We start from the raw sequence: 25,219 nt of genomic DNA on the forward strand, positions 1-25,219 counted from the left end.
CACCATTTAGGGTGTTACACAAAAAGCACCCTAAATGGTACTGCAGCTCTAAAGCTTCGTGTTTTTCTGGGCATTCGTTGACACTGTAATGAAAATAGGGGTACACATATGGGAGCTGCCATGTATATGAACCTACAGCAAGTAGATACAAATGGCTCATTCCAAGACAATAAAAATTATAGTTATTTTTGTAGTGATTACACACCATAATGGTTATGCTAGATTTTCCATCATTGATTTTGATATTTGATTTATTTTACACACTGTGGCTTTAAGACAGAAACAATCCAAATGAGACTTTGTTGTCACATAAGTTTGCACAAACAAGGAATTTGTCTTGGAGTGGTGCCGCAAAACCAAGAAACACAGAACAAAAAGATCACAAAAACAGACAAAACATAAACAGTATTTACCAGGCAGTAAATTATAAAAAGTATTAAAAAAAGAAAACCTACAGTTGCGCTAATAACCTCTACAGCGGTTTCAGGACCTCTGTTTCAGTCTCTCTGGCACAAGGACAAAAGATATATACATAAACTCTTAAAACAAAGTCAAATATAGATTCCACCAGGAATAACTACAGCATCGTTTGGATACTTTGACATGAATTAAACTAAAAATGGCACGACGATGTCCATGAACGGTAAGCCAGCAGAAGAAGGCAATTTAAACTGCCCATATAAGGGCAGAAAATAAAACTTAGGCTGACACGCAGTTACATGCAGCTACTCCAGCTGTGTTCAAGGACAGATGTAAAACACAGAAATTACACAACTGGGGATGTCAGAATCAGTAATTACTGAGCATGTCACAGGATTGCATAAAAAAGGCAATAATGTAAAGAGCAGCATGAGAATAAATTTAGTTTACTCATTTTCATGATTACATTTTGGGGGTGGTCCTAACAACGTCCATGTTCCTCTGTCCAGATTATTTCTAAACTTTCCTGAAGTATCTTCAGCTGCAAGTTAAAAAAAAATACTCTGATGGTTTTTAACTGAAAAGTAGAATAAATAATAAAGACTGAACATCGAATGTTTTATATTTATTAAAGGCAGTTTCTAAAACCTACCGCATCACTTTATAGTAAAATCTTTCTTCTAAATCCTGTTGTGTACAGTCTAATACCAGTCTTCTGCCCCTGGCAGATAATACTGCACTAGAATAATTCTGACGTATCACATGGTAGTAAACTGTTCATATTTGCAAACTGTGTTTCAACATGTTGTTGAAAAGGCAAATAAAGATGTCAGATAAGCGGGAAAAAGACTTTCTGTCCAGTATTTCTTGGGTCAGACATTAAAGATTAAAACATGAAGGTGGTGGTCACAGATATTTTAAAAATCAAAAATCAAAAATAATCTTTTTCTCATCCTCAGTTGTTTTGATTTGAAGACCAGACAAAGGTAAGTTCTTGACCCTCAAAGATGTCTTTGTTCACAAATTTCACTTAAATCAGATTTAGCAAAAAACACAGCTGTCTGACTCATAAGGAATCTCAGTTTAGATAAAACTTCTGATCAATGTAAAAATAAAAATCTCTTTTATGTAAACACATGTGTTCTGGTTGTTCTTTGTTCTTTTCAGTTTTTGATCAGTGATGTCAAAAACATTGTCATAGAGACATTATATTGATTTGTCAGTCGGTAGGAAATCCACAACTTTTTGTAATCAGATAAAGACCAACAAATATCACAAACATTGACTACATGCTGAAATATATACTTCTACAAACTTCCTGAAGCAGTTCTGATTGACAGACTCCATCACTCTAATAAAGTTAGAGAAGATTAAACCGGTTCAATATTGTTCTGTTTTTTTTCTGAATGTGCCATATGCTGTATGAAAACAGAAACACGTCTTCATCCAGAATGCATAATCATCATGCGATAATTATGAAAAGCTCAGATATGTGTAAACCTGTTAACTTGTGAATCTGTTTTATTTTCTGTCCTGTTGCTCCTCCAGGAGACTTAACCGTTGCTGAGGAGGGTGGAGATGCTGGGCAGATGGCTTGTTCACCATGTGGGTGCATTTGTGTGTTTTCATTTATATGAAAGAGAGTGAGAGAGAGAGAAAAAAAACATTTCTAGACAATTACAGCAATAAAAAGCTGATTGTGCCTGCCAGGCCTGTGATTGGATCTAATGAAGCTCTGAATCTTGCATGAAGGTAATTGTGTGCAAACACGATTATTTGTTTGCAAGATTTTATAAGAATTATAATTTAATTATCATTACCTTCTGTGGGCTTCATCAGCTGGTTCTGATTCAGCTTTTTATTTATTTATTTTTTATCCTTATATAAAGATGAAGCTGTTTTGATGTGCATCACTGTCAGAGAGCAGCTTTGAGCTGTTTGGTGAAGCTTACAGAAGTACTGAGTTCTTCTGAGACACCACATCACAACCTCACCACAGTCTGAGAAGCAAAGAATTCTGCACCTCTCCATCCAGATCAGGTACAAATGAATAAATTAATAAATGAGGATAAGACATGTTTACATTTCAATGTGTGTGAGACGCTCAGCCAGTAACTGAAATGAGGAAATGCATAAAAAAGAAAAGAGGTGATTTCTTTTTGTGTGTAAATTTAATCCCCTGTCTCTGGGGGAAATTGTGTGATTCTATTGAGTGTTATTATGCGCAGCGCTCGTGACCTGCCCATCCTGAATGCAGGAGGGGGAAGGGTGTGTGTGTGTGTGTGTGTGTGTGTGTGTGTGTGTGTGTGTGTGTGTGTGTGTGTGTGTGTGTGTGTGTGTTGGGGTCTGCTGACGGCAGCGGGTCGGGAAGGAGGGACCATAAAAGGTGGACGGAGTCTTCATTTCATCTGAACCAAACGCGCCGCGCAAGTTTTGCTGCCGCTTCGAGTCGTTCATCCGGAGGGAAGCTCCAGTCAAAGGTGAGCTCTGACTTCCCTCTACCTGGCTGTGTGAGGAAGATAGAGAGTGTGTGAGGAAGATAGACAGTGTGTGAGGAAGATAGAGAGTGTGTGATGAAGATAGAGAGTGTGTGATGAAGATAGAGAGTGTGTGAGGAAGATAGAGAGTGTGTGATGAAGTTTGTCCTGCATCTTCTTCTCGTCCTCTTTCAGATGCAGAGGTGTTTCGGGATCTTTTGCGTGTCACTAATATTTTGCGCCACCCTGTCTGAGACCATCGGGTTGGTCATTGCGGTAAGTTTTAACAGTGACGCAGATTTATGCTTCTCTCTGTGTCGTTTCTGATCAGAGAAAGAAGTACAGACAGGAAAACGTGATATTGCTGTGATAAAAAATTAGACTTCATCAGACATCAAATGAAAAACTTGATTAATCCTCATTAATTCTACTGTTTATCTGCTGTGACAGTTTGCACCGAAAGAAATTAAATCAAATGTTATATCTGAATGAAAATCAAATTACATGAAAGGTTGATCAATAAATAATTATTAGACAGCAGTTATTTATTTATATATACATTTATAACTTGCTTATAAATACATTTATAACTTAAGTGTATCTAATTGTTTTACCGAACAAAACAGTTAATACTAAATGTCAAACACTTTAATAAAGAGGAGAAGAAAGAAAAAAAAATCTTTCACAATTAACTCATTAACAAACTAATAATGACTCTGAACTGAAAGCAGCTGCATTTTTAGTTGAAATGTTTTATAATTCATGTTCATGTTGGTTTAGTCTCCCAGGGGTCAAAGTTTATGGAAAAAGAAAGAAAAGTAAATCAATAAAAGAAGGAATGAATTTATAAATAAATGTATACATTATGTGAGATGTTTCATGTGTCTCATGAGAGTCCAAACAGAACCGCGTCTGATCCTACAGAACCAGCAAAAAGAGAAACATTCATACACGCTGCCATGCTCTCACTGTAAACACTAACAAGTCGGCTTCACTAAACCAAAAAAAGTCAAAGTTTTCAAACAAACAACATTGTAAAAACCTGAATTAACTGGACCAATGTGAGTTAGAAGTTAAGTGAACTGCATCATCTGCTGTCAGTGAAACTTCATGTGATCAAAGTGTCAATATCAATGAGATAGAAAGAGATGCTTCACATGATGCCTTCAGGTTCGCCTCACTTAGAAAAACTGATGAATTTTTCTCCTGATGTGAAGAAACCAGTTGAAACCAATTGAAACCAATTCCAAAAACCAATTGCTGGTCTCCATAAAAGTGAAACTCATTTGTCCACACCGACTTCCTGCTGCATTTCAGTTCATCACTTCTCAGTGACGTGAACCTGAACTAAGAGGTAAACTTTTACTAACTCACATTGCTAAATATAGAATTTTATCCTGCAAACCTAAAATATATTTTTTGTTAGATTTTTTGAAGTAGCAAGCTTGAAAACTTTATTTATTTTATTTTAATTAATTAATTTATTTAAAATCAATTTATCACCATGTTTTTTTTTTCTTTCCTGTATTTCTGTTCATACGGTTTGAACCTAGAAAACAAAGAAGAGTTGCAGATTTTTGGTGACTTGCTGCTTAAGAAAAGGGCAGTACTGATCTCCCTTCCTCTCTTAGTTTGTGATTGAAATAAATCAGAATTTTTATGAAAGACTTATGATTAAATCAGAGAGAATTCATACGTCTGCATCCTGTAGGCAAAGGAGAAGCGAGGCTGGACTCTGAACAGTGCTGGATACCTGTTAGGTCCTCGTAAGTACAACCTGCACACACACACAGGCTTTTACACACTGTTACACGTGGTGTATCTTAGTTTTGCTGGAATGTAAGCAGGTTTACAGAAGAGATGGTGACGCTCATCTTTCTGTTGTTGTGTTTTTGTCCCCTTATCACTGCATGCAATTAAAAACTTACCTCAGTTCTAAAGAGAACAAATTAAGTGAACATTCAGGTATCCAGAAGTGCGTGTGTGTGGGGGAATGTGCGTGTGTGTGAAGCCCAGGTAAAGGTTGCCCCTGCCTCATCCTGTGTTTCAGGTCGTATTGATCACCTAATTCAGATAAAGGATTCCCCCAGTGCCAGAGGCAGAGACGAGCTGGTCACACAATGTAAGATAGAAACTTCCGGCCGCTGCAGGGCTTTGGTGTCGGAGCAGGAATTGCTTCATCCCAACATCCCACATTTCAGCTTTCTCCGAAGGACACGGCTGCTGTCCTGCTGCTGTCTCTGCTTCTGCATCGCTGTCTGTTATCGCTAAGCAAAAAACAAGATTTTATGTTTTCATTTTACAGCGATTGGTGTTGCTGTGGTTTTCTTCACATTGGGCTGTTACCTTATTCACATTACACCTCGTTCATTTTTGTAAGATTGTAATCTCTCAATCTGGTTGTCATTTTGCCTGTGTTATTGCATGTGGCACAGTTTGTCATCCTCACAAATATTATAATTTAATTAGAATTTTCCTAACAGTAAGTTTTGTACAGGCATGTGCATGCATTTTGCTCTGAAAAGTGAGGATTACAGGAGTGACATAAGTAATTAAGCTTCCATTTAACAGATTAAAATCCTTAAAATTCTGTTATTGTTTAGTAGTTTTGAGCCGGATTGAAGTTTTTCTATGAAAATGAAAAAATATCATCTTTAAAATTTTATATAATTCTTAAATGAAACTGGTGCTTCAGGATAAATAGAGAGAATTTACTTTGGAAATAAAGATAAAAACCTGGCAGAAAACTTTGTGTTGGGGGGGCACCACAAACCTGTTGTACCTGTGGTACCTAAATGTCTAGCAGCGGCCCTGTGGGACCCTCCATCTAATGTTAATTTTACCTAAAGGAAAAGAAGATACCTCCATTTTTGGGGGGGGGGGAGGGGCGGGGGGGGGGGGGGGGGGGACAAATAAATATAAAGATTAGAACCTGAAAGGCCCTGGGAGATACATGGAGAACCTAATACTTACACAAGAACACTATTATTATTATTTTTTACTGGAATCAAACATGAAACTCAGAGCACACACAAACAGGGCCGGGGGTCCAAGTTCAAGCGCCACCTCAGCCAGTAATGGGTGCCCCAGATGAGTCAGAAGAGTTTCCACTTAACTTCATTCCCCTGATCGCACCGGTAATGACCACTCAGGTGCTGAAGTGCTGCCAAGTGTGTGAACTTAAAAAATAAAGACACACACCTGAGAACTCGGCGAGGAAAACTAGCAGCACACACTCATGTTTCCTTTCTGCAGCTTTACTGAGTTTCTGGGACGAGCAAAATGAAAACTCATCACCGCTTTGCTTTTTCTGTTATGTCCCTGTGTGTTTTCACCCTCACCTTGCATTGCCATCGTTTGTTGCCGTCCATCCTGTCTGAAACGTGTGTCGTTCGTCTTTTTTTCTGCAATTCCATGAGCCAAGCCCTGCAGGTGGTCCGTACCAGTCTGGAAACTGAACGAATCTTTACCGAACAGAATACCATGCTGAATGATCCCACTGTGAACTCTTTCCAGCAGATTTAGGTGCAGGTGTGCATTGTGGATGTCTGTGTGTCCGTATGAGGCCTCTGAAACAGAGGATTTATCCTCAACATTAGAAAATATTTTCAGCTTTAGACGACTGAGAGGAAAATTCAGTAGCTGGAAAATAAAAGTTGAAAATGAAATTTTAAATCGCACCTTTCCCCTGTGGACTCTGCTGAACCTGACTGTGATCACTCCTCACTGTCCAGATGGGATAGATGGACACAGGACTCTGGGGGAGAAGTCGGGTCTGGCTGGGAAGAGGGACATGGGCCAGGATGAGGACTTCAGAACAGGTCTGTCTGCAAAACAAATGTCCTCTGTTGCTCTGAAAGCTGACTCAACAACATGTAAACGGTTTAACATGTTGTACTTGTCCAAGCATTTACAGTACTTTACAGTTTTACAACTTTTCCCCTAAATGTTTGCCTTTCTCTGCCCAGTCATGCTGTAAAATGTGGACTGACAGGTTTCTGTTTTAGACAGCTGGTTTGTTTTACAGCCTTGTTCAGCTAATTGCTCCGCACCAACTTTTCTTTACTGTGATTGAGATCTGGATCATGTAGCTGTGACGATACGCTTTTGTCTCGATTTGATTCCGATTTTTTGGGTGCCGATTTGATTTAAATTGCGATTCTCACAATTCTTTGATATTGCTGATTTTTATAAATTAAAAACAAAAGAAATGTATAAAACTTATTTTTTTCAATTCAATTAGAAAAAAAACAACACGATAGCCATGATCATCATTCTACTGCTAAAACGCCCCAAAAGACAAGTAAAAAGATCAATAAAAACAATAAAAATGACAAATTTTTTTTATCATGGTTTATTTTTATTTGTTTGGAAAAAAAAATCGATTTTTTTTTTAACAAACAAAAAAAAAAAATCGATTTTAAAATTGTGAAGCAAAAAAATCCTGATTTTCAATTTTTCAATTCGATTTTCCCACCCCTAGAATCATGTTTGATGTGAATACAACTACAAGCCCCCCAAACTTCAGTTTGTCTGGTAGAAATATAATTTCACAGCCACCTTGGTAGTGACTATATAGTGATGCATCTTAGTGGTGAACGAGAAGAGTCGACTCCCGTTGAGGAGAATTGAATTTTCAGCAGCCACTCAGAATTGACAACATCACACAGACAATCACATGCTAGAATAACTTATAACATTTTGTTTAAAAAACAGAGAATAAAGGAAGGAACAAAGGTTAGGAGCTGCAAAGACAGGGTCGAGGTACTGACCAGTTTGGCAGCAATACATAGAGATGGGGAGACGGATTAAAATACAAACACAGCTGGGAAAAGTAAAAAAAAATAGCAAAAAAGCAAAACATCTGCCTGTTTTTAAATCATGCTGGAGACTGAAAAGATGAGAGCAGAAATTCTAAAACGAAAACATTCACCTGCATTCCCAAAGTTCAGACTCTCAAAGCTCTCATTTGATTTGTTTAAAACTTCTTCTTTTAAAGATTTAATTCGGCAACAATCTGATCCAACAATAGTATTTTCTCTAACAAAAAAATTGCTAAAATTGGCCGAAATAAAAACTGGAAGTGAAACTAAATGGAAAGTTATTTGCAAGTCGACTTTTCTGAGGCAGCTGAATCTTTGGAAAGAGTTGAACCCCCATCAGTATGATGAATGAAGCAAATCCCTTCCTTCCAACACTGCTCCATGATGTCTCACACATCTGCAGCTACCAGCTGACTTACGCGTATATTCATTCTTTCATTTCATTTCCGAACCCCTTAGTCCTATTAGGCGTCGCGGGGAAGCTGGAGCCCATCCCAGCAGTCATTGGGCGAGAGGCAGGGTACACCCTGGACAGGTCGCCAGTCCATCACATATAAATCACGTTTATGTTTGATTAAATGCCTTCAGCTCCTCTAATAATCTGGATTATTTACCACCCCCCAACACTTTGGGTTATGGAAGTTCTGACTGACTGGTAACTTTAGGAATCTACTGGCCACACTGGCTGTGGATGATGTCGAGCTCTGCAACCAGAATCTGAACGATTTTTTTCTCTGTTGGATTTACGCTGACCCCTCTCTGGACTTGCTTTGTTCCCACAGAAGCCTTGAGGATAGGAGACGCAGACATCATCCACACCGTCATCGACTTCCTGTCATATCTCAAACTTAAAGGTAAGTTTCGGATTTCTGATGAGCTACCAGGTGATTGAAGCTTCATTTGCTGAAGAGGAAATCAGCTTCTTATAAAACCTGATACAATCATTTCTCATTACACACATTTTTCAGCTGCTGCACAGATATTGGACTTTAATTTTAGATTTAAAGTGGGTTAAATAGGCTTATTTACCTTTATGTTAAGTTCATGAGAATGGAATTTATTTGTATAAATGATATGCTTATGTAGAGGGGAGGAATCATCTCGATGCTGATGAGCACTGGAAGCTGATAACATGTGCGTGAGATGTTTGCATGGTGTTGACAGTGTTTGTGTGTTTCAGAGATGGGAGCCTTGGACAGCCTGCCTCCCTCTGTCACATCAGAAGAATTGACCTCTCCCTAACGTGTCCGTTTCCTCTCCGTTCACCTCCTTCTGTGTTTGGTATATCTGAGCTCCTGCTGCCCTGAATGTCACATGACTGTAACTCCACCAATGCTCCAATTGTGTCACAATAAAAAGATCAGATATTCCTTTCCCGTTGTGTAAATAAATCTTTGTATCCTCCGCTGATGGACGCAAGTCATGAGGACGTCTGTTGTTTTCTGTCATCTTGTTGTTGTCGGATTGCAGAGAATGGAGTGAAATAAACAACTGGCACCACATTCACTGGGAAACTGGAAATCATTTCTTCCCATTGCAATCCCATTTGCTACATTTGTGCTGTCATTATCAATGTCACATTTATGTCTACAATAAGAGAAAGAAATTTAACCAAAGTATTTTCCAGATTTATGTAAAAAGACAACGTCCAACAAAATGAACTGAAGCAAACATGTTCAACAAAATGACTAAAACAAAGAGAAACCAAAGTCAAACTGAACTTGAACTAAAGTCAAGGTAAAACGTAAGCTTTCAGGAAGGATTTAGAAGACTGTAGAGGCTGCAGTGTGAATATCATGTGGCAGGTTGTTCCAGAGTCTGAGAGCCACGAAAGCCTGATCCCCTCTCTGCTTTAAGCAAGACTTTACTGAACATCTGGCTCCATGATCTCAGGAATAATTTGGGTTTATAAAAATGGAGCAGACTGGATAAATAACTCATTTCTGTGCCAGTTAAAATAAAAATGCACATATAAAAAGAAAAACAAAATCCTAAAATCAATGCAAAAATGGACAGGTAGCCAGTGCGAACCTGCTAAAAGTGGTGTGATGTGTTCCAAGCAGCAGCATTTTGGACTATCTGCAGGAGAAGTGTGTGCTTAACACCAAAGAATAAAGAAGTGTTCCAGCCTTTAGGGAAAGTTTTTCTTTTAAAGGACGACAAGTTTTAAGCTTTACCAATTAGCCCATCTATAATCTGCACTATAAACATGTAAGGAGTCTTTCCTCCATCTTCATCATTTACATGTGTAATTTGGTTGGGTTTCAGAGTTCTTGTAGCTACAGATGGAGCAGTAGGCTACAAACAGAAATCATGGAGGCGATCGTGTTGAGCAGCATAGCTGATGTGCAACAAGCGACATGACCAATGAAGAAGTGCCACACCGACCTCAACCATCTGCTGTGCTCCCTCTCCTCCACCATCACTATGTTTGCTGTTGTCTGAAGTTTAAAGGTGAACTCTGGACTCTGCACTGGCCTATGGTGGTTGTATTGCTGAACAACCAACATAAAAGTTGCATGACAGTATGAGGACAGTGACGTCCGAAAGAGACGCACCTACCTGTGTGTAGGGAGCATGAATGGGCTTGATAACGTCACGCTTCCTCTTCCTCCAGCCACAAAACAGAAAGAAAGACAGTCGGAGGAAAAATCGTGTTTCCATGGTGACTCACTGAGAAGAAAAAAATAAAAATCCATCAATTTTCACCTAAAACAAGTTGTGTTTTTGGACCAAATATATACTGGACTTTTTAAGACTGGACCCATGTTGATGTAACAGGAGGGTTTTTGTTGCTGTATTGTCTGCTACTAGAGAATAGTGTTAGTAGTAACTTTACTCCACCAAGCCATGCAATGAGTTTGCCAAATTCTTCACAATCCAGAATATTAAACAAGCAGTTCAGGAAATATACTATGTCCACAGACAACCAGTTTAAACAGCGTGACACAAAACACTTTCCCCTCAGAGTTTAGTCTCACTTTCTGACATGTGCACAAACCTCTGGTCAGCCGAATAATGAGGATGTGATGGTTGACATGGATGCATCTTTTTTTTTTTTTTTTTTTTTTTTGTGAAAAAGATAAGGCACAATGAATGTACTTAACATCAAATAAAATAAATTTTTAAATCAATTTGAAATTTTACTGAAAATCAGTGGAACGATACTAAAACTGGAGTAATGGAGCATTTTGCACCTGCTGTGGGTAAGTGAGGGAGGCCTGACTGATCCCAGAATGCATTACAGTAATCAAGTCAGTAATAGAAGTTACACAATACCCCAGTGTGTGCCAAGAAAATATCTCCCAGACCATTACACCCCCAGCAGCAGCCTGAAGCACTAGTCCAAGGCAGGATGGATGCATGCTTTCATGTAATTTCCATCAAATTGTGACCCGACCGTTTGAAAGTGGAGCTGAAATGGAGAATCACACCAGACAATGTTCTGCTATCTCTATTGTCCAGTTTTGGTGAATACATAAAAAACACCCACACTGGAGCAAAATGCTGCACCAAAAATTTAGATGACATCAACAAATAACAGTGGTAAGAGCAGACATGAAATAAAATATGAGAGATAAAACGCGATTAAACCAATCTTACATTTCCATAATTTCTCTAATGTATACATATATGACAGTATTGACTTCTTAACATATTTCTCCCGTTTCTGCAAGTCTTTCCGGATAAAAGCTGCAGTGCATGTTGATCTCTCTTTCCTGTCCTCTACACCTTAACCAGTCGAGGCGGATGGCTGCCCTCCTTGAGCCGGGTTCTGCTGGAGGTTTTGACTCCCCGTTAAAAGGGATTTTTCCATCCCACCGTCGCCTCATGCAGCTCAGGACGGGAGATTGGTTGATTTTCCTTATATAGGCTATTTGTTATGATTTGGCTTGAATTGGTGTGTCTGTAAAGTGCCCTGAGATGATATTGTTTTGAAGTGATGTTGTACAAATAAAGCTGTATTGAAGTGAATATTCTTAATCCAGTTCGGGGATGTGCTGTAGCATTTTCACTATCTGGAGACTGATTGTGGAAATTTAACCTCATTTTAAGGATGCTTTACAGTAGTCCAGTCTGTTGGAAACAAACACAATGATTACCTTTTAAAATTCTGTCTCCAAAGAAAATATTTATTTATTTATTTATGTAAATAGCAGCCTCTGTTTCCTGTTCTTAGCTGACTGCAGTGGTACCCAATGTGGTCTTCTGCTATGTAATGCATCTGCTTCAAGGTTGGACATGTTGTGGTTCTGTGTACCTTGCTTGGAACAAGTGCTTATTTGACTTCCTGTTGCCTTTCCATTACCTCCAACCAATTCTGCCCATTCTCCTCTGACATCTGACATCAACTAGATATGTTGGTCCAAACAACTGCTGCTCACTGGATATTTTCTCTTTTTCAGAACGGTCTGGGTCAACCGCAAACATAGTTGTGTGTGAAAGTCCCAGTAGATCAGCAGCTTCTGAAATATTCAGACCAATAAGCATGCAAACTTCAGTCACTTAAATCACATTTTTTATTCTCTGATAATTAGAAGTTTGAACTTCTAGTTATCTATTAATAATTTGCTGCCATGCGATTGGCTGATTATAGATATTTTTGTTAACAGCAAGTTGACCTGATAATATAAGATAGGATAGGATAAGATAAGATTTTTATTCGGTAAGACAGCAGCAAGACGTGGATCAGTGAAACTGTAAAATCACAGAGAAATTGTTATAAATAGAACATAAAATTTTGAAAATATATACATAAGGAGAATAATAAAAACATTAAATTGTTTTTTCTTTTGTACATTATTTACAATATATACCATTTATATCTTCTATTGTGCGTAATGTGTCTTGGTCTGCAGGGAGAAGTGTGTGTTATACATTCAACTGCTGCAGGAAGGAGGGATCTGTGTTCATTCACACATTTGAGGGTAAAGATCTGTCACTGAAGGAGCTCTGCATCGCCTTCAAAGTGTTCTGGAGGGGGTGGGATCTGTTCTCCAACATGGATGACAGCTTATGCCTTATCTGCTTTTGTCCTACTACCTCTACTGGGTCCAAAAGGCATCCCAGTACAGAGCCAGCCTTTTTGATCAGCTTTAGTTTCCTCCTCTCTACAGCAGACAACTCCATAAAACTGATGTCACCACTGTTTCAAAAATGGTCTTCAGACGTGCCCCCTGCACTCCCAAAAGGTCTCAGTCTCCTCAGCAGGTACGGTCTGATCTGACCTTTTATTTGTAAAGTGCAGCAGTGTTCAGTGACCAGCCCAGATGCATATAGGGTTTCACCATCTGTATCTCTGTTTCCCTACATTTTCACTGGTGTTGAGGTGAGGGGGGGAGGAGTTAGCCCATCTACTGAAATCCACCACCAGCCCTTCGGTTTTTTTCCTTGTTGACATGGAGTTGGGCACCAGTCTAAAAATCCTGCACATTTTCTGTAAACCCTATCATCCCATCTGCGATGAGGCAGACAATAACCGGGTCATCAGAGGACTTCTGCAGGTGACAGGTGGAGGTGTATGAAAAGTCTGCAGTAGTGTGAAAAGGAACAGAGCCAGGACCGACCCCAGAGTTAGGGGCTGGATGATGAGTGTCAGAACATATCCATTTTATTTTCCAACAGATTTAACTTAAACTTCACTGTAAAAAACACAAACAGGGTACACTGAGCACTGAAACTAATGAAATGCGACATGTTTGCTGACAGGAAACAACTTTAAACAACAACTTGAAATGAAATGAATGAAATGAAAATGAAATGAGAAGAAAAATACTTTATTAATCCCTAAAGGGAAATTCAATATTGTCGCAAATAATTAACTAGAGGAAGTCTTGTTCCAGAGGCTGCTGGCAGGAATGATCTTCTTTCAGTCTTACAGCAGACCTGAAGAAGCCTCTCACTGAACACACTTTGTTGTTTCGTGAGTCACTAAGTCACGAAGACATTTTTGTGTTAGTGACTTAGTGTCACTAACCAGAATCCACAGTTTCATATTCAGTGCTTTGATTGGAATAAATGCAGAATTAATATAATAACATATAAAGTTGATGTATCAGCTGGAAATGAAGGACTGATGATGGATGAACATCCTCCAGCTGTCAGTCACCACTGTAAGTTTTGTCCACGATAGTCTTTGAATCCTCCGTGGTTAGACTGTGTGAGGCTGGAGAGAACGGACATCATTCCAGAAACGCTCTCCTCCACCGTCAGTTCAGCCTGAAACACACATGTGGACATTAATTATCAGGTTCAGACAACATTTTTACCCACTGAGTCCACTTCTGACTGAAGAAGCAAACAAACAAAATACCGCCGTTTGAACAAAGACACAACTTGTCCTTATGTCCTAAAATCTCTTAATTCCAGATTCAGTTGGGACAAATGTAACACCATGTTACATACATGGTTACAACTTGTTGTGTGAAGGGAACACACCAGTGTACAGCCTTACACATTCCCTAAATTCACCTCTTTGAATGATTCAACACTTTGAGAAGGAGGAAAGACTTTAGGGAACCAATAACAAAGCTTTAATGTGTCACATGACTCAAAGTCTTACTGAAATCGTTATCAGTGGACCTTTTCAAACAGTTTTGCTATTTTGCTCCACAAAAAGAGACTAAAAACATATTTTTTTCCCATTTCTGTCTGGAAAAATACACACTATAAGGGAAATGAACCTTTATTTATGACAATTTAATTTAAGGATTTGACTAATAATATAATGAAAACCTGTTTAAGACAACTGATGGAAAATGGCATGTTGCCTCCATGATGAACTTAACTTGTTTGGATGAAATGTTGTTATTGTGTGTTTAGGTCTATTTAGTGATCAAAATCATTTATAATTATCTTTTCTGATCTTTTAAATGTCAACATATTAAAGTGATGTTGGTGCAGTAACATCTTGCTGTGGGGCATAGTGTATAAGAGTGAATTTGTCTGCTTTACTCAGTATTTCCCCACATTTTCCTCCATTAACAGAATGAATGAAAACGACAGAGATAAAACTGCTTGATGGAGCTCCATCAGGAAAGATCTAGAAAACTGACACAAACATTTAATAAAATGAAACAATGATGATCAAATTCTGAAATCTGACTCTAGCTTCTAGTTTAGTAAAAGTTTGTGATCTTTGTTTTCACATGTAGTTTGTGTGAAGTTTGAAAAATAAAGCTTAGATTATTTTAGAAGTTCATTTTAAAATGGTTGTTTCACAATGCTCTAATGTTGCCTCCAGGAAAATAAAAAGAAAACATTTATTTTAGATGATGCTTTCTAGGCTACTTTAAGACATAAAAAAACCTCCAGTATTTTCCAATCTGATGAATGTAAGGGTGTAAAGCAGGGCTACTCTATTATATATTCACATTGGCCAGATTTTTAAATAACAAAATTATCAGAGCCAGTAAATAAAGTAAGAGAAAATAGAAAAAAATGGAAAATCAGTCAAAATAAATAAATAAAAGACACATTTACATTTTGAAAAATAAGTAGTTTAAGTACTTATTATTACTTAAGTAATTTTTTCTATTTTAACTTCAGTCCCACATGACAAGGGCAAATGCACAAAATAAAAGAATGAAAATTTTAGTCCGAGCCTATTTTTCTCCTAACTTTTCACATAAATGATCATGTAGACACAGATCATATCAAGCTCAACTTCTCGATGTGGTGCCTCCTCACATTATAATTTTTAAACACCGCCACACACTCATTGCATATTAAATAAATCGGTTTGGCACTCGAATGTGACGGATAAAAAATAAGCAAATACTTATCAGTCCAGGTGGGGTTAAATCTGCGGTTTTTGTTGTCAATTTTGTGTTTTGGGAAGGAGAGCGACATGCTTGCGAGCGCTACTCTGACAACTTCAAAGCACAACAACATGCGCTGGGGTTGATGTTGCCAGGCAACCAAGTGTTGCATTCATGGTCTGCATGACTGTAGAATTGTAGGCTATTTAATCAGCGTAGAAATGACTGAAGGTTCTTGATTAATATCTATATTCTTTCACATAAGCTGCGCCACATAGAAGTTGGCTCTGGGCCGCAGGTGGCCCGCGGACCGCCATTTGAAGATGCCTAGTGTAAAGCGTCTCCTCTCATGAAAAACTTTCAGCTCTGTCTGGCAGAACAACTCTGTTCAGGTTAATGGTTTCCTTGGTACTCACATGAATCCCCCCCATGTCAGTCTTGACCCAGCCTGGGTGCAAAGACATGCAGAGAATTCCATCTGATCCCAAATCTGCTGCGAGACACCTTGTCACCATGTTCAGAGCTGCCTGGAAAGATTACACATGAAACTGCAGGAGAACGGAAAAAGAACAAGAAACTCCGACAATTACACATTTATCTAAAGATTAATCTACAATCAAAGACAAGATATATACAAACGAAGAAATAAACAAAGAAAATGTAAACATTCACATAATTACGACCCCATTTCTAATAAATTTGGGATGTGGAAAGTGCAAATAAGGTTTGAAAGGAATAATTGACCAATCTCATCGATTTTATTCCCAATAAAACATAAACAACATTTATAAGCTCGCGCCTGAGCCATGACCTTCAGGCAGGGGAGGGCAGGTGCTTCATGCCCCTCCTAAGACTACCCATGTCAAACAGGTCTCTACGTGAGGGACCAGACAAAGCTCAGATCAGAAGAACCTTAGAGAATTCAGCAGCGTTGGAGCCAAGTTTCCCCTGTCTGAATGCAGGCCACCCGGCTCAGCCTCCCTTGTGACGTCCTCCAGCACGTATTGCTGAAATCTGCAAGGCCTTCCATGAAAGAGACGTCACTCTAAAGCAATGTTCACCAACCCCGGTCCTGCCATCCTGGAGGTTTTAGCGTTCTCCTGGTAAAACACTCTTGTTTCAAATGAAATGTCCAACAACTTGTTGTCATCTTCTGCACCTGCATATTAATGAGCCGTTGATTTGGGTCAGGTGTGTTGCAGCAGGGAAACACTTAAACCTGCAGGACTGTAGCCCTTGATGTTCGGAGTTGGTGACGCCTGCTCTAAAGCATCCATGTTCTCCATGTTGTAGTTTTCAGCATTGATGGAGAGTCTTCCCAGATGTGGAAGCTGTCAAAGATGCAGGCTTTTAAACTGGCCACCGTGACTGGGATTTCTGGAACTGTTCCTGAGCCCATGGTGAATTCCAGTAGAGAACCATGTTTTGTTTTAATGTTGTGCTGCCTGAGGGCGAAAATATCACCAGCATCCAGCTGGACCTTTCGCCTTGTCCCAGACACACAGAGATTCTCAGCACCTAATACATCTAATAATATTATACAGTGTAGCTGGTGGAATCTATTTTACGTTAAAGAACATTTTTCTGAAATAGTTAGTTATGGAGAGGAACCAGTTGAGGTGGCTCGGGCATCTGGTCAGGATGCCTCCTGGACCTCCCTGGTGAGGTGTTCCAGGCACGTCCCTCTGGGAGGAGACCCCGGGGAAGACCCAGGACACGCTGGAGGGATTATATCTCTCGGCTGGCCTGGGAACGCCTCGGGATCCCCCCCACAGAGTTGGCAAATTTGGCTGGTGAGAGGGAAGTCTGGGCTTCCCTGCTTAGGCTGCTGCCCCCGCGACCCGACCCCAGATAAGCGGCTGAAGATGAAGATGAAGAAGTAGTTAGTTATGGCATGTTATGCTATAATAATTTTTTTTTTTTCTTCTTTCATTGAGTATCGCTAAGAAAACCAATAACCATTTATTGGTGAGTTATGCTTTCTTTTAAAGGTAGAGTATGTAAGATTTTCAATATTTTAAAAATAAATTAACTAAAAAAATAACTACAGTCATAATTAGATAGTTTTTGAAAACACACAGGTTCCAGTCTGTCCATATTTGATGTGTTTTTAAGTTACAAGTTTAATTAATGACAAAGACCCTTCTTAAATGTTTGCCTACCAGTAAAAAAAAGTGCTTTTTGTCATTTGTCATTAATTAAACTTGTAATTTAAGAACGCATCAAGAATGGACAGACTGGAACCTACATGTTCAAAAAACTATCTAATTATGATTGTAGTTATTTTTTTAGTTAATTTATTTTTAAAATATTGAAAATCTTACATACTCCACCTATAAAAAAGGGGCAGATATTATAAGAAATTTTCTTTTTTCTGCTCCTTTTCAAGCATGGTGCTCTGTTTGTTGTTGTTTTGTTTTTTTTGTACTGTAAAGTCTTGTTTTACCTTTTGTATGACCATGTGAGAAATAAATTAAATTTAAAAAAAAAAAAAAAAGTTCCACATTTTTTTAGATCCAGTTGGTCAGATTGGTGAACCTCTGACTATCTTTACATCTGAAATTTAAAACAAATAATCAGATATTTCCAGCCTGACTCCTGTGTCTGTATTTCAGGTGTGCTCTGACCTTGGAGGTGCGATAGGCATAGCTCTTGAACTTAGCAGCTTCGCCGCAGTTCAGCCCAATAGAACCAAGGATGGAGGAGATGTTGATGACGGCTGCTCTGTGGATCCCCATCCCAGCCGACTGAGCTGCAGCCGTCTGCAGCAGAGGGAGGAACGCCTGATGATGAGTCAGAGAGGAAGATCATTGCATGCATACAAACAAGAAATATTATGGTTCATAAAGTGGAAACAGAAACAAGATAATCTAAATTTAATAAAAGGTGACAATGATACAACAGAGAGGACAATCTGAGAATGGGTTCATTTCATTAAAACTTTTTTCTTTTTTTTTAACCAGACTTCAGATACATTTTGGGCCAAATCTACGGTGGCTGGGAAGTGCAAAACAAATTAAAATTTCAAAAAACACATTTTTGAAATTCAAAAACAAAATTACATGTTAAAACCAATTCACAATATAAAAACCAAATTTCAAAATTCAGAAAACAAATTCCCTTTTGAGGAAACAAATAGACTTTTTTAAAAACAAAATGATATTTCAAGAAACATTTTTATATTGTTAGAAAACAAATATACATTTTAGAAAAAAAAAATAAAATTAATGAAAACAAATTCCTATTTGAGGAAATTTACATTTCAGGAAACACTTTTAAGAGAACTGAAACAAACTACAATTAGCAGAACACTTTTACAAATCCCAAAACAAATTAACAAAAGGCATCTTTACGTGGAAAGGGAGGGACTTAAGCATCACTGGTGTCTTCAAGCTTATCAGTCAGTCTGCCTATTTCAAGGCTGACCAGTAGTCACTGTGCCGTTTGGTGGACCACAGAAAGCAAAGCACAGAGTTGTCTTAGGAAATAAGAAAGAATCTGTAGACAAGCATGTTTAAGGTAAAGGCTAAAAGACTATGTACACGGAACTAGATGTTCCTGCGACTATGTTTGCACATATTATTCAGCTGTTTAGGGGAAACAGGTCTGTAGCCAACATTCCTGGACGTGACAAGAGGAAAACTGATGAGAAATCGTAGATACAGATAATATGAATGGTAACCAAATTCAATTCAATTCAACTTTATCTGTATAGCGCCACTTCACAACAATGTTGTCACAGGGCACTTTACATACACGAATCAACATACACATTATTTTGAGCCAATTCATACATATCCTATAACAGAAACCAACTGATTGCATCGAGTCATGACTTCGATCCAATCCTCCATCCTGAGCATGCACGCGGCGACAGTGGGAAGGAAAAAACTCCCCTTTAACAGGAAGAAAACCTCCGGCACAGGGAGGGCAGCCATCTGCCTCGACTGGTTGGGATGGAGAGGACAGGAAAAACAAAGAGCCCAAAACAACCTCCAAAGGCCAAAGGTGAACTCCAAGGTCAACCTACATCAGATCTCAACATCCATTGCTGTGAGATCCAGAGTGGGTTAGTATGAAGTGCCACAATGCACATCAACAAACCGCAAAGCTTCAGAGAAAATGTCTTTTGGTCAGATGAGACAAAACAAAACCTTTTTGGCAAGGCACATCAGCAACAAGGAATCACACCAAGAAGAGCAGACTGTCACCACTGTGGAAACATGGCTGCCGGTTAGGTCATGTTCTGATGCTGCTTTGCTGCATCTGGCACTGGGTGTATCACATCTCTGCAGGGTACAATGAAATCACAGGGTTTCTAGAGCAAAATGAGCCGTTTAGTGTCAGAAAACTCAGTCTTAGTTACAGGTCAACAGGATTATGACCCAAAACACACAACTGAAAACAGCCAATAATGGCTAAAAGCAAAACACTGGACTGTTATGAGCTCTGATCTAAATCCTGCTGAACATCAGTGGAAGGAGCTGAAACATGCCGTCTGGAGAAAGCATCCTTCAAACCAAGAGGCAACTGGAGCAGTTTGCTCATGAGGATCTCCTGACAGGTGAGCGGTCTCAGGTTAGGACCCATTTGATCGCAGTGATTGTGTCAAAAGCTTACAAAAGTAAGTTTGTTTACCATATTTACACTTTTAGCACATTATTTAAATACTTAAATATACTTGTAACTTAAAAGTATTTTAAAAGTCAACTCATACTGTATGTACACTAGACTGTAATCTATTTACAAAATCACAAACTAGAATTTTGAAAAGAAGTTTGATATACTTATATAAAACTTTTAAACATACCACACAATGTATTTACAAATACCTACTTTGAATATGTAAATGCACATTTTATCCCACTGCAGTAGGATAGTTTAAGGCCCACGTCCGTGTTGCAGTTCTAGCACTTTCTGCCTCCCAGAACAAGCAGGAGTAACTCCTCAGAGCTAGTGGGAATGATTTTCTCCACTTTTCACCTGCATATGAACAAAGTTACTGTCCGTCTCAGCTCTGTGATGCAGCGCTGCCTCCACCTGCTGACCACACTGAGCAGATGGCTTCAGTCCCTCTGCACCTGCTGCCGGACATTCAGGTCCTGAATTCCCATCATACATGTATTGGTCTCATACATGGACTGGTCTGGTGGGCCGCAGCAAGATGTTGCGACGTCTCACTGACTGACTTCAATTTGGAAAAATGTGTTTTGGCCCAGATGGCTGTGAACCAAAGCAGTCGTTACATCAAATCTTTCCACAGCTTCAAGTTTTCCTCTCAGTTTATTTCATTTTAATGGACATATCATAGATTCAGCATGAACACGATTGTCCACATCTGCATTGTCCCTGAGAGCTGAAAGAAAAAAAACAAAACAGAGCTTGACGCGAACAAAATAATGAAGCATCTGGTTTTGGAAAACAGATGGCGGCAACAGGAAGCTTTTAGCTAGATATGAGGAAACAGACCTCCGCCTGACGCCTCACCAGCTTCCAGTCCAGTTTTGAAAAGGAAAGGAAAAAAAAAACAAAAAAACGAGAATATTTGAAAGCTTTATCTAAAGGCATATCCAGGTGAATGAAGCTCCAGGACTGTAGAGCAGCTAGAATCCTGCACCAGACCAGAATGGGGCAACATCCCGCTGCCAAAGCTCCGGCAAATGGTCTCATTTCCCAGATGTTTACAGACAGATGTTAAAATAAGAAGCAATGCTACATAATGCCCAACATCCTCCTGGAACTACTTTGCACAGATGTGTTGCTGCCATCAGATTTATAAGGAGCTTCTTTTATTGTAAAGTGGAAATGCGTCTCAACCTCAACATCCGGTATGCAGTTTGTGTTCTTCTGGGACTACAATGTGGCCTGATGAGACCTGGAAATCCTTTCAGTCCATTTTTACTTATGTTTAATAAAGAATCCTAACTTTTACGGAAGTGGGATTATATACTGAAGAAATCTTTTGGGATACATATTCAAGATCTGGAAAACCTGGTTCAGTGGGTCAGCAGCGAGATACATTACTGCTGTAATTTTTATTTGACTGTAGGTTTAATCCGACTTTCCCATCAGTTTTTCTTGTCTTTTCGCACCACATTTGTACTTTAACATGTAGAAAGCAGCTGATGCTCCTCTGCTGGATGATGACTCTTCTTCGCCTGTTTTGGATGGAGGTAGGCTGATGCATAACTTTACAGCATATTTTATAAGTGACATGTTTTGTTTTTAAACAATGCCTCCAGTTTACTTCAGCGCTGGATGGAGCCCAGCTAAGGTTCTGATCTCAACCCCGTTTCTGTTCAGTACTGCTCCGCTGACAGCGTGTTGACATGCGGTACCTTGGTTACAAAGAGTGGTGCAACACTGTTGACCTGGAACGTCCTCATCATGTCCTCTGGCGTCACGCTGTTGATGTTTGTAGAGAATCCAACAGCGGCGTTATTAATCAGACAGTTCAGGCCATTATTTCCCAAAATGGAGCGGACGTCTTTCAGGGCCGAGCTGATGCTCTGTCCGTCCACCACATCTGGGAAGGAAAGCAGAAAAAAATGCAAATACGAACTGCACCGTCTGCACTGATGCCGTCTCAGGACAGTAAAGAGATAGACGGAGGTCATAGGTCATGTACTGCAAAATATCTGGATGAAAATCTGCACGGTCTGCAATTTTATTCCCAAAACTTCAAAGCAGAATATTTACAATTTTACATACTTATTTATATACATTTATGTTACAGAACTGATATACTTTCTGCAAGTCATTGCTTTTCTTCGCTAGGCCGTTTTTTTTTTTTTTTTTTTTTTTAAAATCAAAAGGCCTCTGTGAGCACCAGAGATGGCAATTCGTGGTCCAGAAATTAAAAGTCCTGCCATGTTTTTGGATCTACCTGTACATTCAGAACAAGTGTTTTCTCTAACAGGCTCGTTTAGCTGGAAAATAAACTCTGCTCATTAACTTCAGCTTGTTTGGTGACTGGTCGGAACAGCTTTTAAAAACAGGACTTTTACTTTCTGGACCAGGAATTGCCACCTCTGGTGAACACTGACTGAACTGTAATAAAGTGATTTGAGTTGATAATGACTGTAACGTGCCATGATACAAATTACGCTGAATGAAATTATTCACTTTTAACCATTTAATGCCTGAGCCAAGCCATAATGGACACAGTATTTCATTTTTTCCTGAAGTCTTTGCCTGTTTGCCTTTATTTGCATGTGTACCATTTCTTACTGTGTCATATGTCAGAATCACTGTAGTTTAGGACAAGTTTCAGATTGTATACAACATTGTTTGGAGCAAATGTTTCACTATAAAATGATGCTAAAAGATCTCAGAAACTATGTATAAATATAATACTCACAGTGTTAAAGAGTTCAGTGAGCTGTTACCACTAGACACCGGGGAAAACATTTCCTACCAGGTGAGGCGAGGTTTTCACGTTGCATCATTTCTGCTTTTTGTCACTATATTTTCGAAACAACATTCTGTTAAGCTGTAATGACATGTTTGAGTTGTTTCGAGGGAAAATATGTTCACAGACTGTCAGGATTCTCCAAACAGAGAAATATCGGTCAGCTATGTACTGTAGGTATGACTCCACTTAACAAAAAAAACAAAAAAACAATCCCACTAATAACAAACAAACAAACAAAACTTCTGGTTCAAAATAAAAATGAGAAGAAAAACACATGTGCAGACTCACCTAATGTGACAACATGAACATCTGGAAAGGTTCTGGAGAGCTCTTGCAGGGCCTGAATGAAGAAGAAAAGGGAGTGACTTGGGTTTGTAAAGCAGAGAGGACTGAAGCTGAGTTGATTTCTGTCAAACTACAGAAATACATTTATATCCTGTGTCACGCAATATGAACTAATATCATTTTAGTTTTCTGTGACTAAAAGGTTCTTCTCAGCTCATATGAAGAACTGTGCTACAGGTGAATAAAGTGAAACCTGAGCATATTTCCAAGTGATTTATCAGAGGTGCTACTTTGGTAAATATCTCAGGAAACCATTGGTTGATGTTGACGATGGACATCTTTATCAGAGTCAGGAGAATCCAGGGACAGTCCTCAAATTCATCTCAGAGACACCATGAGGATCCAGAAAGTGGAGCTCAGTACAGTAAATCATAGAAAAGGTTTTAATAAATCTAATCAGCAGAGTCTCTGCTTTCATACGAAACCTTGTTGGTGTGGTTTGCTTGCATTGGATAAACTGGTGGACAGTGATGTTGTCATGTTTTTCTGAGCTCCTATATAACTGCTTGGGTCTGAACTGTGTTGGGACACCAATACTTGGAAGAGTCTTGTATTCAAGTTTCTACTTCTCTGTGTGTGCAAACATCTGTAGGGTCTCATGGTGTCTCCTGGACAGGGGACTTGGGTATGAAGATGTTGACCCTGGACACTAAAGGGGCTTAAAAAGTGGCGTCTCTGTTCACAATGTAATTTCTTTGTCATTGTTTTGCTCTGGAAAGCTTTAAGCCTGAATTAAATGACCTGGAAAAGAGTCATTTCTCTTTTGTCACAGAGAACATGGCAGGAGATAAAACTTTAAAAATCAACTTGCTGGAGGTAAAACCCTCTAAAGACACCTGCTGTCTCTGCACCAACTTAAATAAACAGAAAAGTCTTTCAAGTCTTTCATCTGGTGTAAATCAGGAGGTTTGTTGTTTCTTCTGCAAAAGCTGTTAAAGAGAAGTAACCCGAACCAGAACTTCCAAGCAGGGACGTCACCAGTAATTTTGGGCCCTATGAAAGACAATGACATAGACCCCATCCCTTGATTGCAAATTACAGATTTATGTTTTTGCTTCAAGCTGATTAAAAAAGGAGCCTTTCTTGGGAATTATAAAGATCTAGGACTGTGTTTAACCCTTTATGGGGCAAGTGACTTTTTTCTTTTTTTATCACTTTGTTTCCTTTCATATTCAGCATGAAAACTATTCTAACTCTTCTACACTTTTTGTTTGTTAATGTAACAACAGAATGGAGGTCTTGGTTCATACCAGAAAGACAATTTTGGGTTAAATTTGTCTAATTTCAAGGTTTTTCGTTGAGTGCCCTTTGAAGGGTTAAATCACAGTGCATAAATCTAACTAGGTTATTTTCATATAAATGGTTCATATAAATTATATTACTGCTAAATTTTATTACAACCTTTGAAAAAAAGTATTTATTATTGGTTTAATGATTTTCTTATATAGTTTGTACATCTTTTTCGGCCCCTATCAAGTCACGGGGCTCTTAAAATCTTCCTAACTCCCCCCCTATGGCGCCTCTGCTTCCAAGCCATGATTACCGTAGACCCGGACGGGTTTCGTGCAGACGCTATGATGGTCGCGGGTCTATTGCTGCTTTCAGCCAGCTGCTTGACAAGCTGCAGTCCGATCCCTCTGTTGCAGCCGGTTATCAGCACGGATTTACACAGGCTGGAAGTCATCTTCACAGCACGGTCATTACAACAACAACAAGCCTCAGTTACCCAACAAGAGTCACTCTTCTTCTTCTTCAAGATACATAAGAAGGTCGCATTACCGCCCCGATGTGGCAGAGAGAGGAATGAATTAATTCAACTTTCCAACCGGTTTCCAACCATCACATGTGTCCGGCTCCATAATGGTCCACCTGGACACTGCTGGAGCGAGACCTCTGCTGTTTGCTTTCATCCACGCTGCCTTCACTGCAGCTGGGAAATCTGAATTATCTATCAATCACTCGCAATTTATGTCTTCACCA

General features: G+C 39.1%; 2 protein-coding genes across 2 annotated transcripts; one reads left to right on the forward strand and one right to left on the reverse strand.

Moving 5' to 3' along the window:
- Positions 1-3,092: 3,092 nt before the first annotated feature.
- On the forward strand, positions 3,093-8,962 carry gal (galanin/GMAP prepropeptide; the record flags this gene model as incomplete). Its single annotated transcript, XM_079252974.1, has 6 exons — positions 3,093-3,173; positions 4,609-4,663; positions 4,948-5,019; positions 6,632-6,718; positions 8,503-8,574; positions 8,901-8,962. 6 exons carry the CDS (start codon positions 3,093-3,095, stop codon positions 8,960-8,962), a joined length of 429 nt encoding a protein of 142 aa, XP_079109100.1.
- Positions 8,963-13,432: 4,470 nt separating this feature from the next.
- LOC306762498 (C-signal) lies at positions 13,433-24,954 on the reverse strand. Its single transcript, XM_079248978.1, has 6 exons — positions 24,783-24,954; positions 23,183-23,234; positions 21,819-22,006; positions 18,108-18,263; positions 15,897-16,007; positions 13,433-13,939 (listed from the first exon to the last, which is right to left on the reverse strand). Exons 1-6 carry the CDS (start codon positions 24,921-24,923, stop codon positions 13,826-13,828), a joined length of 762 nt encoding a protein of 253 aa, XP_079105104.1. The 5' UTR covers positions 24,924-24,954; the 3' UTR covers positions 13,433-13,825.
- Between the last annotated feature and the right edge of the window lie 265 nt (positions 24,955-25,219).

This window comes from Telmatherina bonti, assembly GCF_933228915.1.
Source record: "Telmatherina bonti genome assembly, chromosome: 2".
In the NCBI taxonomy this organism is placed as follows: Eukaryota; Metazoa; Chordata; class Actinopteri; order Atheriniformes; family Telmatherinidae; genus Telmatherina; species Telmatherina bonti.

Excerpts from the sequence above, each read along its gene's own strand:
- LOC306762498 (XM_079248978.1), bottom strand. The coding sequence starts at position 24,923 with ATGACTTCCAGCCTGTGTAAATCCGTGCTGATAACCGGCTGCAACAGA. Across the intron at positions 22,007-23,182 it reads TGTTCATGTTGTCACATTAG|ATGTGGTGGACGGACAGAGC; the intron begins GTGAGTCTGCAC and ends TTTCCTTCCCAG. Across the intron at positions 18,264-21,818 it reads CACCACTCTTTGTAACCAAG|GCGTTCCTCCCTCTGCTGCA; the intron begins GTACCGCATGTC and ends ACTCATCATCAG.